General features: G+C 36.2%; 1 protein-coding gene across 1 annotated transcript; it reads left to right on the top strand.

Moving 5' to 3' along the window:
- The first annotated feature begins 5,580 nt into the window (after positions 1-5,580).
- On the top strand, positions 5,581-13,719 carry LOC136854491 (uncharacterized). The gene is made up of 2 exons (XM_067130792.1): positions 5,581-5,754; positions 12,153-13,719. Exon 2 carries the CDS (start codon positions 12,159-12,161, stop codon positions 13,584-13,586), a length of 1,428 nt encoding a protein of 475 aa, XP_066986893.1. The 5' UTR covers positions 5,581-5,754; positions 12,153-12,158; the 3' UTR covers positions 13,587-13,719.
- The last annotated feature ends 2,530 nt before the right edge of the window (positions 13,720-16,249 follow it).

The following is a 16,249-nucleotide window of genomic DNA, read 5'->3' as shown; positions in this document are numbered from 1 at the left end:
TAAAACAAACCGGCGCCCCCAGAAACGTCTTTGAAGAGAGGGAGTGTCATCTATGAATTTATGTGCCCGGTGGAAGGATGCCTTGAGTGAGAGAAAGATGGCTATCAAACGTTTGATAGCCATCTTTTCTAACTAGTTGCTCCGCGTGTGGCCAAGTTTCTCCCCAAGTTCCTGTGCAGTTTTGTTTTTGATTGTTAGTTGCGAATTACAACGTCCGTTTAACGCATGGAGTGATAATGGAGGTTAAAAATTTTAAACCAGGCGTGAGAGGCCCTAAACGATTTTTCGGGGAGGTCACCCGTTCCCCCACCCTCATCCGAGGAGCATCTCGATTTGAGAAGTACAAGAATATTTAACAAAGTATTAGACTTGATAGCTGACGTCCCTGTGGATGTTTCCGACTATGGCACCTACGCAGCACTGGCAGGTGCAGCATCGCAAGTTCGAAGATCACGGAGGTTGGCGCAACTTCCTGTTGAATTTGGAATAACAAAAGGAGCACCCCAATCAGCACTTCCATGATAGGCTGTTATCTTCTTGCCCCACCCCCATTTTTAAAAGCTTTCCATAAGAAAACTGCCCTCTCATTTTACATTTTAGCATTAACACTGATGAGGAATACAGTTCAGATGTTCGAAAATCTTTGTTTATTTTACATAGTAATATATTTACTATATAATTGTGGAATTTTGTTACACAGGTTGTTTTTCACGAGATTGTTAATTTCTTGGCATTATTATTATTATTATCATCATGATCGTTATTAGTCATGTCATGCGAGTAACTGTACAGTTTTCTTATAACACTATTGAGTTAAAATTACTGATGATGATGATGATTATTATTATTATGTAAATCCACCGTGAGGAAATCCATATGACACAGGGGTCCCCTACCCTCCTGATCCCCTACCAACCACGTCCCCATCAAAGGCGATTGTGAATACCAAGCATGCAGTGAAGTGTTGTTGCCAAACTGGCCAGTAATTAATTCATTTAAACCATCTTTATAACAAAATACGTCACCGTAACGTTACGAAGCAGTCATTATAACAAATTCAGAAGTTAAAAATGAAGAGGGAACGAACAAATTAATAAGGAAAATCGAACAAATTAATAAGGAAAATCACATTTGAATGAATAAAAAAAGGAAATACTGTACACCTTGCATGTTGGGCTTAGTCAGTAGATACTACACATGTGTGAAGGCTTTGCTTCTGTCTTGGTTCTACTTACAGAAATCATCGAAATCGTATCCTTACTTATTGAAATTATTGATACTGGGTTTCACTGATGATGTTATCGAGGTAACTAACAATTTTATATTAGTAATTATCATAAATTATTATTAAAAAATTCACATAAATTCTGATCAAAAATAGATGTTATAGGGGACTTATTGCTGCAGGTTAATCATACATCTGACAGTGCCTGGGAGAAAACCTGGAGCGATCAGGTGAAAAATGACAATTAACCCATAAAGCACCTGAAGGAAAACCTGACGGAGTTGATGAAACCGAAATTTGCATTCAATTTGCCTGTTTGATGTCTGTCATGGGGTAGGGGTTGCTCTGGGTTTGCCAAGCATTTTGGATTTCTATAGCGGACAAACATTATGTATAATATATATATATATATATATATATATATATATATATATATATATATATATATATATATATATATATATATTTTTCTGAATACATACTCCATTAGAAACCATCCAGTTTGAATGAGGTCCTTTTAGTAATATATATATATATATATATATATATATATATATATATATATATATATATATATATATTACTAAAAGGACCTCATTCAAACTGGATGGTATCTAATGGAGTATTTATTCAGAAAAAGTTACAAGCATTCTGGGAGAGACAGTCCTCATTATCAAGTATCCAAGAACACTTGTAACTTTTTCTGAGTAAATACTCCATTAGATACCATCCAGTTTGAATGAGGTCCTGTTAGTAATAATTCTACTAATTCATAGAACACATGTGTACGTGATGAAGTTAATATATATATATATATATATATATATATATATATATATATATATATATATATACATATGTATGTACATATCTATATATATATGTATATATATATATATATATATATATATATATATATATATATATATATATATATATATTAACTTTATCACATACACAATTGTTCTGTGCATTAGTAGAATTACTAAAAGGACCTCATTCAAAGTCCTTTCAGTAATACACATATATACATACAATTTCCTTGCAGAGAGTTTAAGCGCATGAACACTTTACTTAAGTATACAAATATATATCAATAAGTCAAGTTATATGCTCGTGATGTTATATCGTCCCCCCCCCCCCCCCGCCCCAACACAGTAGCAAAAGAAATCAGTGAGTCAGGCTTTTTTTGTTAGTGGAAGGTTGGGGTGAGAGCCAAGGGACGGGGTGGGGATGTTCAGAGGTATGAGAGGGGGGGGGGGCAATGACGTCATACAGAGGAGGAATGACGTCAAACCTCTCATACACGTCTCGTGTCAGACAGAACTGTCTGAAATAGTTTTTTTTTTTTAATTGTCATATCACACCTCTATTTGAGAATTATATCTAATTGTAACTTAATTAATATTGTAATTAGAATATTGCAAAGTATTGCATGAAAATATTAATTAAAATTAGCCATCTTGCTCCTCTTGTCAAATCTGTGCTTGCTGAAGAATAAAGTGATAAATCGATAATAACTTGATTATCACTTTTAATTACTAAAGGTAGATCAGTGCGGCTTCAAATAATAAATTTAATTAAGTCTAGTGAACTACAGCATAAAATAATGAAAATGAATAAATACTATACTAAATTTTTAAAGGATAGTAATGTACACAGATTATACTGTACTTTACAATCATGCAATAATTAATTTGTAAAATATAGAGGGAAATAAAAAAAAACTTTGATAATTGAAAGAAACTGAGCCGTATAGATGGTTAAAATGATGTAAATATTGTAAAAAAAAAAAAAAAAACACAGTCCAAAATTTTAAATTTGCATAATACAAAATTATCATTTTTGAAGGCAGCATTAGCCTTAAACTCCACTGTTTATAAGAAAAATAAAACCAAGAGAAACCAAGGAGGATTGTGATAGGTCAAGGTTGAGGGAAAGGGTGAACACAATCCATGAGCTCTTCGATCAAACTCTATCATATACATTCTGTCGTAAACATGGTAAAATTATGGCTCTACATTGCTTCTAGTCTCTTCTATCACCCACCCCCTCCCGTAGGAGGGTTCTTTGCAGCGTGTCTTCGGGCCCTATCTGCAACCGCTTTTATTCCTTATTCTTTCATATTCTCTTTCTGTCTTACTTTTCACCATCTCTTACAATTGATTCAAAGTGCAACTGCGAGGCTTTCCTCCTGTTATGCCTTTCAAACTTTTTACTGTCAATTTCCGTTTCAGCGGTGAATGACCTCACAGGCCTTTGGCCTAAATTCTATATTCGATTCTTCTATCACCTTTAACCTAATACAGAGGAACAATTAAACATCTTACCTACCCTTCAGCACCTTTCCCTCATCTAGATCTACCTTACAGAGCCTGGTTAGTTACTAAACTAAGACTTTTGCCACTGTACAGTAGCATTTCATTTTCACGTATATCCTCAAAACTTGGACCTTGTCCGTTCAGCTTGCCTATCTTTCATCTTCCACATTCAAGAAATCCTGAAAATACTCGCTGGTACAATTAACCCTGAAGTTCTTGCTCGCCACCTCCACAAATGAAGATTGAGGTTGTGGGGACGAAGTGCATGCATGGCATGCAAAGAGGTGGTAGGCGAGAAATGTGGAAATATTTACGAAAAAGGGGGAACGTCAGCCTTGATAAAAGAAGCTCAAAATGTTTAGGTTTGGTTCAACTGTGCGGAGAGAACGGAAGACAACAGGTCGATGAGAAAGTTTATATTTCGGAAAATAAGCAAGGAAGACTTAAGATCGCTGGATGGGTGCCACGATAGCTGTGCCAGCAAGGTAGTGCCTCAACATTCAGAGTGTGTGCAAGACATAGCAGTGAAAGGCGTAATGTGTGTCCGGGCACCTCAATGCGCTGCTGATGAACATTTTCTGTTGTGGCGGTGCTAATTTAGTGGAAGTTTTCTGCACAGGAGTTCATTCATGATCCATCGGTTAAAGTATGGATGTTCAGTGACTGTTGTCTTGTCTGTACATAGAGTACCTATTATTATATATATATATATATATATATATATATATATATATATATATATATATATATATATATATATATATATATATATATATATATATATAATATGTATAATTTTTTGTGTAAAGAGAAAGAGAGAGAGAGAGAGAGAGGTCACCTCCCTTTTATAAGGAGGGCTGGGTGATTGTATACCCCAATGGAAATAAAAAAAAAAATATGTAGAGGTTGAGTTCCACATAAAAGAGAGAGAGATGCCAATTACTCATATTTGTGTGAGAGAGAGAGGGGGGAGAGAGAGAGAGAGAGAGAGAAATAGAGAGAGAGAGAGCACCAATCATCTCACAGTAGAGAGAGAAAGACAAAGAGAGGGCTAACTTGAATATTATGTACAATACACGTTACAAATTAAAATTATTTCAGCACAATTTTGACTTGCAATCAATGACGCAGTTACACAGAGTATTTGATAGCTAGAGAGACAGCAACATTCCTCTCTTCAGAGAAGCGCCAATCAGCGAAGTGGTATTATGGCGTGACTCGTATTGACCAATGAAAATCTGCCACGCAAGAGCAACTTGGGAGGGAGGAAAGGGAGGGTGATTTGGGGGGAAAGGGAGTGGTTTGGCGTTGGAGATATATGCCACCCTCCCACCTCCGCCCCCTCTCTCTCTCTCTCTCTCTCAAGGCCGATTTCATTTGCTTTTCAATCTCATCTTCGTATCTTTATTTGTTTATCCTGTGGTTTGTGACGCAATCGAGTGGTTAATATTTATTAGGCCTTGATTCGTTCTATAAATATAAAATACTATGAAATAGAAAGAAATGCTTTGTTAGTTTGGAAATATAAAATAATTTTCACAGATATAAAAGGTTTTATGGTTTATGGTCTCTCGCTCTCTGTATCTAATAAAAAACATATTGTGTGACACGGATATACTCTTTAATTACTTTACCGCATAGACAAGAGAGCAACAAAGAACTATTGTTTAACTGTCAAATGACCTCCATTTCACAGAACTAACAAACGTACGAGAGATAATCCACGGTATTAAATGAAAAACTTATCAAAATACTATTTAAAACAAGAGGAAGCTTTAAGGAATTTATTAAAAGAAAGAGAAAACACGGAAGTTTTAAGGAATTTATTAAAAGAAAGAGAAAACACGCAATGAAGAAACAAAGAGATGGTAACCAGGCAAAAGAGACTTGGGAAACAACCCTGTTGGGGGGGAACGACTGAAGAGAGGTACCCCGACTCGCCACTCGCCGGAGGCGGCGGGGTAACTGGCGGGTGATGCTAACCCACCCCTCACCCCCACGAGGGGAAAAGGCGCCTGCGCGGTACGCCGACGCTGCCCGCCAGCCGCTCCCTTGACAATGAAGAGCTGAAGGAATGGTTTAGTTTGCGTTTGGTTGTTGCTGAGGGAAGACGTGTTGAAAAGTTTCTGGAATTTAATGCCTGAACTAAATTTTAATTAACATTTGAGTACTAACATATTGTTATACATTGTTCCAGTGTTTGGAAAGGTAAGTTTTTGTTTAGGGATTAGCTGGGTTGTTGATATATGGGGCAGAATTCTCTCACTCATGTATTATGATTGAAATATGTTAAATTTTTATAATATATATATATATATATATATATATATATATATATATATAGTGTGTGTATGAATGTATATATATTATGAATTTTATTTGTAAATGCAGGGGTGTCTAAAATCTTTCAAAGATTAAGCAAAATACATAAAAAATCTAACTTTATTATTGGTAAGTAGAACATTGCATCTCACATATCTGCAACATGTTTGAAGTTGAGTTTTTTGGACAAAATGGACAGTATTGTGTGGAATTTGTTTTATTGCTCCATTATAAAGTGTGGAAGGTGATACTGCGGAATAGTTGAACACAAACTGTTCTGCTTTGTACACTTTCTCACTGGGAAAGTACAGTGGTCAAACCCTGCCCCCAGTCAAGGCTGAGCACAGAACTTTATATTTGTTACTTTATCATCAATTTTGATACTTTTTTTTCTCCAGTGAAGTCTCCTTAATATGCATACTGTAATATAAAAAGTATATTAAAATCTCTTGAAAATATATAAATATGGGGATATCTACCGACAAATCTTGTTTCCTGCTTGAACTTTTCGTGTGGTTCCCAACTGGATTTCATTTGTCCTTGTGCACTGTAGATAAGGATGGCTGGCATATTTTCAACATTTATTTTCATGTGGAGTTGTGCATACATGAACTGTTCTAAAGTTTCAATACTAACCATGCCCCTATAGTTTGGTAACTACCAGTTTAAGTGCAAAATAGGCGCAGTATTTAGTACCAGGCCCTTTCGATGAACGCAAAAGCATAAACAAAAATGTTAAATATCGTCATAAATAAAAGGTGGGAAATATTCCGGGTGGCGACTGGCGGGAATCATGCGCGGTAGTAGTTTGCATTATTACCAGGTTTATTGAATTTTTTCAATGTGATACTATGCGTTAGGTAAGTGATGATCTCAAGAACCCAAGTTATTATGTTAATGAGGGTGGTCCTTGGAAGCAAAGCCCCCTCCCTCACCAGTAAGGACTCAGTGGAGGCTAGGTTAGGACAGATGTCGTTGGGTTAGGTTGTAGCCGTATTATTTTGTTTTAATAATTTACAGTTCCGCCAAATTTATTTATCCCTCGAGGTTAATACCTTGTTTATGGTTGTACCTGAGATCTGTTATTTACTGTTGTGTTTTCTAAAGAAACACTTGAATATCGTGTGGTTGGTTTGGCAGGAAAAGGTTTTCAAGCCATTTTATTATTGTCCGTATTCCATGTAGCAGTAATTTATTGTTTGTGTGACTGTATTTTTTCAATGCCTTTCCAGGTTAAATAACCAACTCATCATTTAACCCTTTGTGAGGGGCCGTCATCAAATGACTACTTATAGCTTTAGGGTAAATTCCAGGTATTGTCCTCTGACGATCAACATTTTGCCCCATACAGTTTGAAAAAATTTTTGGGAAAAGTGTTCAGATTACTTCCATGGGCAATAAATGACTCGTAGCAACTCTTACAGCAACTATAATAGTAAATTGGTACAGGAGAGAGAGATCAGTTTGCCTTGAGATGTTGAAGGGAATGTTGTCCAGCGTTCCCATCCAAGGATGTGCCGTAAGTAATTGACGATAAATACACTCAGAATTTGTTGCTGATTTTAAATCTTATAAGTTATGACATTGTGTGAGCTATAATTATAATTTTACAAAAAAAAAAAAATTGTTAGAAAAAACATTTATAACATGGTAAAGAGGCCTCACAGAGGGTTGGAAATATTTACCTTCGATTTCCTGTGGAAGGCACAGAAATTTGTTTAGAGTTTTTTTCTCATACATATGCACATGCATGTCTTCCTTTTTCCATGATGTGTTTTTTAAATTGGCCAACCTTAAATTTAGCCTGGCCTAGGGGTGTGCTTAATATATATTTTAGGCTGGAGTGCGAGAGTTGAGAGAAAAAAATAATGAAACGTTAGTTATGGGCCACCCCGTTTGTTTTCCTATAATGAAGTATTTTGGTAAGTTTTAAAGAGTTTCTTTGGCCTGGTAGTGAAGCTAATGGCAGTGGGAATTCTGTCTCTGTTTTCACTATCCATACTGCCCAGTGAGACTGGTGGCTTGAGAAGACCTCCGTTGTTATTTTTGATCGAACTGGCCTTTTAAATGCTCTCGCTGAGCATGTGTCGGCAAAACTTAGGTTTGGCAGTGGCAGCCAAAAATTTTGTTATATCTCTTTGTTTCTGTGAAAATAACATAATTTTGTACGAAAATGTGAAATCATAAAACATATTTTTAAAAATTTTGACTTGAGCAGGCTCCAACAAGTTGAAACTTTTAATCATAACACATGCGTTTGGCATGACATGAAGTCCTTACTCACCCCATTCTAGCGATCTGAGAGTGTTTAAGAGACTTGGGTAGGCGATGTCTTGGGCTGAAGCCTGTTGGCCAGATGAGAACATGTCATCCTAGGTTAGGTTAGAATCATCCCAGTATTTCACTCGTTTTGTATTTCCCCCCACCCCAAAAACTCCAGTTTCCTGACGTGGTCCCCTTAATTGTAGGATATGACGGGGTTCCAGTATCTCAAAAGCCACCAATTTGTTTATGAATTGATTGCTAGAAATGTTCAAACCACACACTAAAATAGGCTACTGGAAATCATATTTTCATCTCTGGATTATAATTTTGGTTTAAAGCAAAATTTACTAAACCCCTAGATTGTAGATACTTATATTAGGCCTAAAATATCTTTTTCTTAAAGAGCATTTGAAGGATGAAGATTGGCCTGTACCTGTAAAGTATACTTAATGACTTGTTAGTTACTAGAACATAACAAAACATTGCTTGTTTATTCCTTCTGTACTTATTAATAAACAAAATGACAGTCATTGCATTAGGTCAAAGTTAGCTTGTTGGCTTACCCATGGTAATGGAACATTTATAATCTGCGTGATCAATATGGTCCAGTCCCCATAACTTCATGAAGATATATCAGCAAATAGTTTTCTTTAAGGCTTACCACTATTGCACCTTGTTGAAAATTGTCATCGTAAAAAGGGGAGTTAGAAGAAAGATTTTTGAAAATTACTTTTGTCTCACTGCAGTCAGTTAGGTTCACTATACAGCGGACCCCTGCATATTCGCGGTTCTGGATTCACGGCTTCACCTATTCGTGGATTTCTCTGTGGAACATATATACACATTATTCCTGGAAAATTTGCCTATTCCCCGGTATTTTTGAAACTTCAGTTTCCTTGACATATGGTCTAAATAGGGCATCTCAGAAGGTCAACAGACACTTTACTGACTTCATTTTTAACCAGCCTTCTACTTTAGGAACATTCGTGCTCATGTTACCATTGTGATAGGGCAACGCTTGTATGGTAGAGAGAGAGAGAGTAATCAGTGTTCAGTGTATGTTTAGAACAATACCTTGTGTGTCTGACTATTGACGTGTTTTACGCTTGGGTCTTTAGTGCAAGAAGGATATTGATTATGCCACAACACATCAATTTACTGTTGGCAAATGGCAGAATTCAAAATTATAATTCAATAAACATGAGGATTTTGCAGTTAAGTAATAAGTAATAAAGATTGTAAGAAAAGGAGAGAGGGATCAAATAACTTTTCACAAGGAAGTCGTTTAAACAAACAATCCAAGGTGCGCAGAAGCTGAACGTGGCGCCAGTGTGTTTTACGATGTGGAACGAGTTACTTTTATAGTGCTAAAAAGTTGTAAAAAGCAAGTGTCACTTGATAGGTATTTTGCTGTAACAAAAAGAGGTCATTCAGGCGAATCGAGTGTATGTGAAAGAAACGGGCGAAATGTAGTGAAAGAGAAAAGTCATCCTAGTCCGCCTCTAGAGGGGAAGTCAGTGGGAAGCAGACCACGGTTTTCCACCCAATAACCCACTCACATCCCCTCCCTCTCCTCTCTGCCGTATCACTCGGCACAGTCCCGAGCACTTGGTCAAATAAGACTCTGTCGATTTTTTATTGTTACTTTATTGTATTTGAATGTTTTTTTATGTGAATTGTTACCGCTTTTACGTACGTACAGTAATGTTTTTACTGTCTCTTCCCTCTCCTTAAGTCAGTTGTGCGTCACAGCGGTGACACATCATTTCGTTCATCATCTATGTTGAATTTTTATTGTGAAATACTTTATTTAGTTTATTTTGTTGAATATGGTTATCATTAAACTATATATTGTGCTTGCACTTGAAATAATTGTATGAAAGTGGGTACAAAGGGTGGATATGGGGGAAATTCATGAGTGTGGGATGAATTTATTGAATTCCCATTATTCCTTATGGGAATATTTGGATCAGTATATACGAACATTTCGATATACAAATTGGAATTTGGAATGAATTAAATGTGCACACCAAGGAGCTACTGTACCCTGAAAATACAGCAGTTAGAGAATATTGCTCTGAAAAAATCCGTGAACTACCGAATTTTCCGCGATTTATTGAAAAATATGTTCCACAGAAAAATGGGTGATTAGGTGAAGCCGTAAACCCTTAACCGCGAATAAGCGGGGGTTGACTGTATTACAATCAGCGCACGACAGAGTTCATGATCAGTTGGGCTTTGTTTTTTATTTAATTTTAAAGAGTTTACTCAAGCAATTTTTTTTTCCAATAGATAAGACTGTCACATTAGGTTGAAACTAAAACAAAATTAAAGAGATTTGGGTTTTAGACGATTTTGTAAACCTAAACATGAAAAAAAATTCAGATCTATATCTAGTGTTGTAATCAGGTGGCCCAAAATCAAGTGGCACAATTCTTTGCCAGATCTTCCGTGTGGTGGTTCAAATTTTCATCTTAGAGTTTTGATAGGTTCTCCGTTGGAGAAATGGAGTTTTATAATGAAAGTGATCGCCAAACAAACTTCTTTAAATTACAAAAAGAAAGTCAGAGCAATGGAAAGATGCTATAACACAAAATGACGGTGAAGGGAAAAAATTCTGCAATAAACCGTTGAAAGCAAATTCAAAGTGGTTTTATGCAGATATAGAAACAACAAAAACAAGAAGTAATTGGCAAATGTTACCTAGTCAACAGCTTAACCAAAGTTGACAAAAACAGATAAGAGAACGACAAATAAACAAAAAGAATTGCAGGATTATAAAACCTACTTTAGACAATTAAATCTTATTCAGAAACACAATAAAGCTTTTGTAGAATTGTTTATTGAAGTGTTGGTGTCTGTTTGGCAGGTAAAGGAGATTCATTCATGACCAGACAGAGAATTTTGAATTGTTTAGTGAAGAAAGTGATTTTCAACGTTGTTGGTTGTACCAGCATCGTGAGATTCTTGTCGGAAATAAGACAATTTCTTTTTGTGGTGCAAATTGCCGAAAATTTTTACTTGTATAAATGGAAGTCAGTAACTGTATTAACCACAATGCCCTCATTACTTTTGAATTCATGCTTTTTGGACACACTTGCCACTACAAAGCCTTAGATCCAAATGCAAGAATATGAAGTAATTCTGATGTCCAGTAGCAGGATTTGAACCCACATCTAGAATATATATTGGAACAAGGTCGCATTGCTGAACTGACCACTAGAAGGTTTGAACAATCATTCTTCGTGCTAGAAAAAAGCCCAGCAATGAAAAGATACATACATTTTCAACTGAATGATTGACTTTTGTTTAATTAGTTGTCTCTTATATATCTGACAATATTTTAGGATTTCGTTGTTATTATGTTATCAGTTTTATGAAATTGTTAACTAGGTAGCTTTTACCAATCACAAGGTTTTCTAGGAACAATTCCTCAAAGTCTAATTTTTATTGCTTGTAATATTTACTAGTAATTATAGGTTTAATTGGCCATGCCCTTGACGTTTTGTGTCATATGTGAGATAGATCTTGACTTTTAATAAGTTTTCTTTAAAAGACATAACCACAAGTTGAACACTTTTATCAAGTCTGTTCATTATAATTGTTTGTAAATGGAAACTCTTGTAAAGCGTTAGGCATTAATGGTATTGTAAATGTTATATTGGATGGATTGTAAGATATTTTGTGTGCATATATAGGGAGATCAGCCATTTTTTCATGAGTTTTTAGTCTTTATATAAGTGACTTTTTGATTCATCACACGTATTCCAAAAGTAGCCTTCCATTTATATTCTTGAGCCATACGAGTAATTTCAGATTTAAACATATAAGACCTAACTATCTGAAGAGGCTTGTTCATGACCTTTACATTAAGATCACAGGTTACAGAATTATACTTATTGTAAAGTAGAGGAACAGTGCTTTAGGTGTATTTTCTAACTACAGTACATTGCATCTTAATTACATGCCAGACATATTGAGGGTGTGAGTTTAAATGTCAGTTGCTCTTCTCTTTCCAGATTGCTATGATACCCTTTGCTGTATCTCCAATGGGCCTGGCTCATCCCACAGCTATCAGGCCACCTCTTCAACACAGTAAACTCCAGGAAAAAGGGGAAGTAGTAACACGAGCAACACCGGTCACAAAGTCAACAACACTGTTCCCAATGCGTATTTGTGAGGAGTCTGCCTCACTTCCGCACAATGATAATGTAGTCCCAGGTAATGGTAATGTTGAAAACGTTTTTTATAAAAACAATAATTTTTCCAAACCATTGCCGCTGGAAAACACACGCTTTAATAATGACCATAGAGTTGATGCACAAAAGTACATTGATAATGTTCTTAAAAAGAATGAAAATGTTTTAAGCCAATACAATTGCCAAAAGTTTGCAAGACTCTATCACAATAGTAAGGCTGAAACAGCAGTGAGCAAAAATGAAAGGGCAAATTCAAGTCAGATACCTAAGTATTTGAAGTGTTTCACATGCTGTCGAATTATAAGGGAAAATGAATTTTGTCAACATCTTTTGTTTGGGAGTGTTTATTGTAGATTGTGTAATGTCTTTTTCAGGGATTGTGAGAGTTTTCAGTTAAAAAATATGGGGAATGGGCATGAACGTATGTTATGCAACCAGCATACCTTTTGTTATTGTGTCGACCCTGCACATTATTTGATTAAAAACCTTTCTGTAGGTAATACTAATGGCGATTCTGTTGATAAAGTTCGCGTCAAAGCATTGGTCCAAATTTACATTAATAAATTGAAATTACTGGAACAAAAAAATCCATGGAACCAAGCTATTGCTGATTGCAGAAGCTTCCTAAATGAAGATGAATTCAAAGAGGTAAGAGATAATGAGAAAGCTAATGTAAACTCTGCCAATTTAACCAAGTCCTCACCACTGGGTAATCGTGAGACTGGAAATCATCATAATTTTTCCAAGAAAAAGAAGTGCACAGAAGATATTTTGTTACAAGATTATGATATAAGTCTGCTAGAAAAGGCCACAGAATTTGTAAAAGTGCCTGAGCCCTTACAGCCTTCAGAGGGGGAAAAACGACCAGAGCTGGAAAAACAAGTAAATGCCAAGAGTCCAGACTTGAGCGACGACGAAGAAGCAATAGAGTTTGTGCCAATACCTTCAGATGGTTTTTATTATGTGTCTGTGAAGCCTATTGAAGAGTGTCCAAATTGCTATGAGATGCTGTGTCCTTCCCGTTTTACAGTGAATGTTGTTAACTTTTTGGTGACCGTCGTGTGTGGCGGCTGTAACCTTACCATATACATAACGGCTGGAGCACCCGACCTGAAGATAATAACAGATGATACTGTAAAAGAGGAGACCGCCGTAAACAAAAAGGAAAAGGGGGATGCTGTTCATGTAGGGAAGATAGCGCAGAGAAGAGGGCGCAAGCGGAAAAAGACGAAAGCACTTGGTCCGGCATTTTGACGAGGAAAGTGGAACTCGGATGTAATCTGATTTTTTTTTTCAGCTTCTTAGAGTTGAGTCCATGATAATTATCATGGTGTTATGATGTGCTTTTTTATAATGAGAACACAAGATTAAAAGCTTTATTTTGGAAGTGGTTTTATTTCATCCCTCCCTAGATCATAGGCAGTGAATGGAATTGACATAAAAGGAATGAGGTTAGGTTAGTCATTTCAAGAGTTCCCTGTTGATGCTCCGGCACTGATTTGTGTTAGTGTTGAGACCTCAGTTGATCACTTTCTCAATTTTGTAATAAGAAGCTGTCTGTCCATAGCTGAAACAGGATGTGGCTTGTCTATGGAAAAGTTGTAGCTGTGGCTGTTATTGTTATTTATTTTGAACAGTGAATATTAACAGAATGGACAAATATGCTTACAGAAGAAATTGAAGAAGTAAAGAAGAAAACGGAAACATCACATTATTTGAAATAAACCAACTTTCATATGTGGTATGGCCAGATGGTCATTAGTTTGCAAAACGGTCCACAATGAAGACAAATCGTAACTAGGATTCAATTGTATTTATTCCGACAATAGTGTTAACGCTTGACAATATACAATATGTAACACAATAGCTAATCATAGCAGCATGTGGCAGTGTCAAATGCTGATAATACTGCAGTAGTTCCTGACAGAATCTGAATATTAAGACACCGTGGAAGTCTGAGACCAGCAAAAATATAAAAAAATTTCATTTGATTATGGTTGATAGTTATAACATGCACCGTCTTAAGTTCAAGTCGGAGTAAAAGGAAAGATGGAAGACTTCAATGATAGTAATATGACCTACGGGAAAATACACTATATATGTAAACCATCTAGTAAGCTTAAATATCAACATCATGAATGTTTATCATGAAGACTTACCATGTTTAACAGAGGGACAGAGCTCTGGCACTGAGTAGTGTGACAGGTTTGTATTCCAAAATGCTTTTCTCCAGTGAGTAGTACTGCATATTTAACCCAGGCCTTCTGGTAGGTTTTTGGAAAATACAATACTGCCAAACCATTGGAAAACAATTCCTCCTGAATCTTTGTGGGTATTACAGTCTCATTTCCCTCCAAATCATACATCTGAAGCCCACTCTAATAACAGATTATAATGTCAAAAAGATGTCATGTCTTGGTAATGTTTCATAGAAAAATCACACCAAATGAAATTTTTTAAATGTTATAAACTGGTTTTTCCATGAACGATTTCTTCAGCCTGGGATGATGGACACAGCACTGATGAGCTTCCATGCTTCTCATATGAAAAGTTAATTAAATCTTAGTTTAACCAGACCACTGAGCTGATTAACAGCTCTCCTAGGGCTGGCCCAAGGGATTAGATTTATTTTAGGTGGCTAAGAACCAATTGGTTACCTAGCAACAGGACATACTTATTGTGGAATCTGAACCACATTACAACGAGAAATGAAATTCTATCACCAGAGATAAATTCATCTAATTCTTCATTGGCCGGTTGGCGACTTGAACGTGGCCCAGCAGAGTGCTAGCTGAGAAAGAAGGTGTGAGTATGTAAATGAAGGTTGGAGAACGAAGGTGTGTTTTAAAAGTTCCTAAATCGCTGGATACCAAGTTCAAATTATTTTTGTAAATGAGTACATCAACCATGGATACGCTTCTGACGTCACAAGTAAGTCATTTTTGCAGCCTTACCAGATCTGTAAAGTCATCATACACTACCACGGTCAGGCAGGCAGACAAAGCGTAGTCACTGCTTCGTGCCCCTACGATTGGACAAATTTCATTAACAAAGGACACAAACGCTGTGCGTATTTGCCATTGATGATGAACATATTACTAATGTACCAGCCGCCTTATGAATAAGGATAAGAGGATAAAGCCAACTCTGGGTGTCTTCAGGACACTGTCGAACCATGCAGATGCATCCAATTGGCTACAGTATATGTAGGAAATTTTAGAAAAGCGGCCCTGCAAATAACACTGAATTGCTTAGAACAGTTATAAGGATTGGTTTTACAACAGACTAGTTCATGGGGTGCAGGTATGAACAGACCCGAGTCATAATTGGAAGATAGAGGAAGCCTTTCAAACAAAAAATTGCTTATTTGAAACCAACAACCAATATTATTATACAAATCCATTGAAAACGAAAGCAGTGGATCAAAGATTATACCAAGTATTATTAGATATTCAGAAGCACTGAGGACTATATTCCCCATGTAAAACAAATCTTGGAGTGGAAATATAATGATTGACTCACCAAAAGCCTAATTTTTTTTTCTGTTCACCCACATGCTACACTGTCTACACCTCTTACTGAATATTTCTGTATCACAACAGTGATGTTTGTATTGTTGTACAATGTTGATTTTTGAGACCAGAAGTTCTATCATTGGTTTAAACTAAAAGCATAGGTCCCAGAATGCCTGCCTGTGGGCTGCTAAACAAAGTATGCCTGGCTAACTAAAAAATACTGACAATAACTCTTCTGTTGATTACTTAAAGAAAATGTGAAAGGGGACCAGAATATAGCCTCTGAGGCCAGTGTCACAACTTTCATATCTTAAAGAACTTTATGGCTAACCAAGTTTAGGTAACACTCAAGTCTCAACTCCTCATTGTTGTGAATGTAAGGTGACAATATCTAATGGAGCA

Source organism: Macrobrachium rosenbergii, chromosome 29, assembly GCF_040412425.1.
Source record: "Macrobrachium rosenbergii isolate ZJJX-2024 chromosome 29, ASM4041242v1, whole genome shotgun sequence".
Taxonomy (NCBI): domain Eukaryota; kingdom Metazoa; phylum Arthropoda; class Malacostraca; order Decapoda; family Palaemonidae; genus Macrobrachium; species Macrobrachium rosenbergii.
This window is presented reverse-complemented; position numbering and strand designations above follow the sequence as displayed.